Source organism: Fusarium coffeatum (genome assembly GCF_003316985.1).
Source record: "Fusarium coffeatum strain FIESC_28 chromosome Unknown BRIP53273_contig_251, whole genome shotgun sequence".
In the NCBI taxonomy this organism is placed as follows: domain Eukaryota; kingdom Fungi; phylum Ascomycota; class Sordariomycetes; order Hypocreales; family Nectriaceae; genus Fusarium; species Fusarium coffeatum.
In genome coordinates this window covers 168,249-170,736 of record NW_022158043.1, presented here as the reverse complement: position 1 = coordinate 170,736, position 2,488 = coordinate 168,249, and the positions used below count along the sequence as shown (strand labels likewise).

Sequence of the window (2,488 nt, the reverse complement as noted above, 5' to 3'; positions counted from 1 at the left end):
AAAAAAAAAGGTCATGTGTGGGTAAAGGAGTCAAAGTGCCCCGTGCAAAATGTAAATATAACCGAAAACCATATCTGATCGAGGTATGCTGAGAGTAGATGTTATCAAGTAAAAGAGGGAAACGATTGAAAGGAAAATATAACGGAGACGCAGCGGACATCGGATGCCCCACATTGATTACTATCTAGAAGTGGAGCCAGAGTGAATAAAGCAGAACTGCTAGGCTCATGTCAAATAAATATTCGTTTTCTAGGCAGCTCTATAGCTAATTACCATAGAGCGGGACATTATCCATATAGCGCCGCCTGTTTCTCTCCAGGGCTATCATTACGGTACTTTCTAATTTTTCTTGTGCTCGCTTAATTCAAAACCCACCTCAAATCCAGCACCACCACAGCTTTGGCATCAACAACTGCGCAGTCTCCCATCACAGCATATCCCAGATCCGCCTCTTGTTATAGATCACGCGCATCTTCTCACCTCATCATCGCAACATGGGGGCCTTTGATCTAGCTCGCCCTGAGGCCACGGCGGCAGCAAAATACTTTGCCTTCATCGTGGGCAAAAAAGCGGATCAAGCGCAGCCCAAGATGAAAGAATTCTTAGAACTCGTTGTCACTTATTTCGATTTTATTCGACCTTCTATGATAAAGCAGTTGGCTAATGAGCTCGCTCATTTTGTCACACTACTGTCTACGATGTGGAAGGACAATGACCTTCATCTTGACAATGCACGCAACAACGACGTGTACCACGAGGCTCGTTCGTTGACCACCCGGAACATCCCATATCCTCTATGGTTTGTTTTGGCCTGTGCCTTTGGGCCCGGACATTCGGCGCTCGCCGAAATACGGAAGGCTTTGTCCAAGGCACGGGATTCCGAGATCACATCGAACGGGATATCTTACCCAAGTTGCAACTCTTCTTCCCGGGAGTTCGAACTTTTCGGAATGGATCCCAAGCTCAACGCTGCAGCCAGCCCCGCGGTGAAGACTAGTCCTATTGTCACGTCAACTATCCCTGTATACTTGACATCCCCGAATGCTGCAAAGGACGCTACAGCTCAAGCAAAAACCAATCCAGATGATAATACAATCTTCAAGGCTTCCAACCCTTCCGAAAGGTTGTCTCGACCCCCAAGCGAATCTGTTCATTCAGGTTTACAAAATTTACGAATGAAGATTCATAATCGAGGACCAAAGCTGATTTACAATAGGCGTGGCCCTTTTGTCACCGAACCTTCGCCGGAACTTGCTTCCCGTGGCATATCGTCTAGCTCCAACGTCAACAGGAACTCCGATGATCCTCAGACTGAAATATCGCCAGAACCAACCCCCCCTACAAACAGTCCAGGCTCGGCGAGTCCTCGAGCATCCAACAATACACCTGACGGCGGGACAGGTACCAATCCGTTTCGCTTGCGACTCGCTCTCGATCGATCCGAGCCAGGCTCGGTTGAGTTTCATTCTCAAGGAACTACCATGCCCTCTACCCCGACGAGATCAGATGTGCCTCAAGACTCGGAAAGCCACCTCAGGCCAGATTTCATAGGCATGAGCACGGAGCTAGACAGTCTAACATCACAGACGGCATATCCCCACCGGGACATGACTAAGAAACTTGATCAACTTGAGAACGACCGGAGTTCCTTCACAAAGTACCTTCAAGGTGGCGAAAGGGGGTCAAAAGTTCAATGACATCGCAAAAAAGCTTCGGGTTTCCCATAACAAGTTGAAACATGGCGTCGAAGCTTTGAAGGAGCGGACTACCAAGCCATCATCAGCGTTGACCGACATCCAAGTCCAAGATGACAATGGCGAGTTCACCAACGAAACTCTCGTCAAAGACCTCCAGTCCACCAACGAAAAGCTCGCTACAGTAGTGTAAATCGACAAACGCAGCCCTTCAGCGCATGTTCGATACGCTAGAGCGTCGGTACAAAGAGCTCAAGACCAGATTATCAGTCCATAGAGACCCTGATCTCACAGTCCAAGGGCAAGCCGGTGGATAAAGAAGAAGAAGAAAATAAAGAGGAGACAGTCGACGACCTATCCAGCAGCAATCTCAACAAGCGCACCCTTCCCCTGGACGACAACTCTGAAGAGGCGGCTGTGCCGGTGCGTTCGATTTGAATACCCTCAATCAAGTCTCTGACAGTCGCTTCAAGATGCCGCAAAGAATCTGAGACGACACCATGTTTTAGGTACTGGCCCTTTTTCTTCTCCCTTTTTTTTTCCGCGACAATATAAGCCACTGGCCTCTGGCACAACACATGAGGAAGCCCCTCATACCGTTGCAGGGGGCTTTGGGAATATCCGAGAGCTGCGCCTGCCGTCTCCAAGTGAGTTTATATCATAGTTCCTTGCCAGTGTCTACATACTTACAGGCTGAGCCTACAGAACTGAGTCAAGAGAACCATCAAGTACGAGTATCGTATCAAAGATAAAATGCTCCCCACGGATGACTACACCATCTTAACTCTTTATGA

At 48.4% G+C, this 2,488-nt stretch overlaps 1 protein-coding gene across 1 annotated transcript; it reads left to right on the top strand.

Moving 5' to 3' along the window:
* Positions 1-494: 494 nt before the first annotated feature.
* FIESC28_09617 (uncharacterized protein) lies at positions 495-1,697 on the top strand (the record flags this gene model as incomplete). The annotated part of the gene is made up of 1 exon (XM_031163753.1): positions 495-1,697. The coding sequence occupies one exon, from the start codon at positions 495-497 to the stop codon at positions 1,695-1,697; it is 1,203 nt and encodes a 400-aa protein (XP_031012253.1).
* Positions 1,698-2,488: the final 791 nt, after the last annotated feature.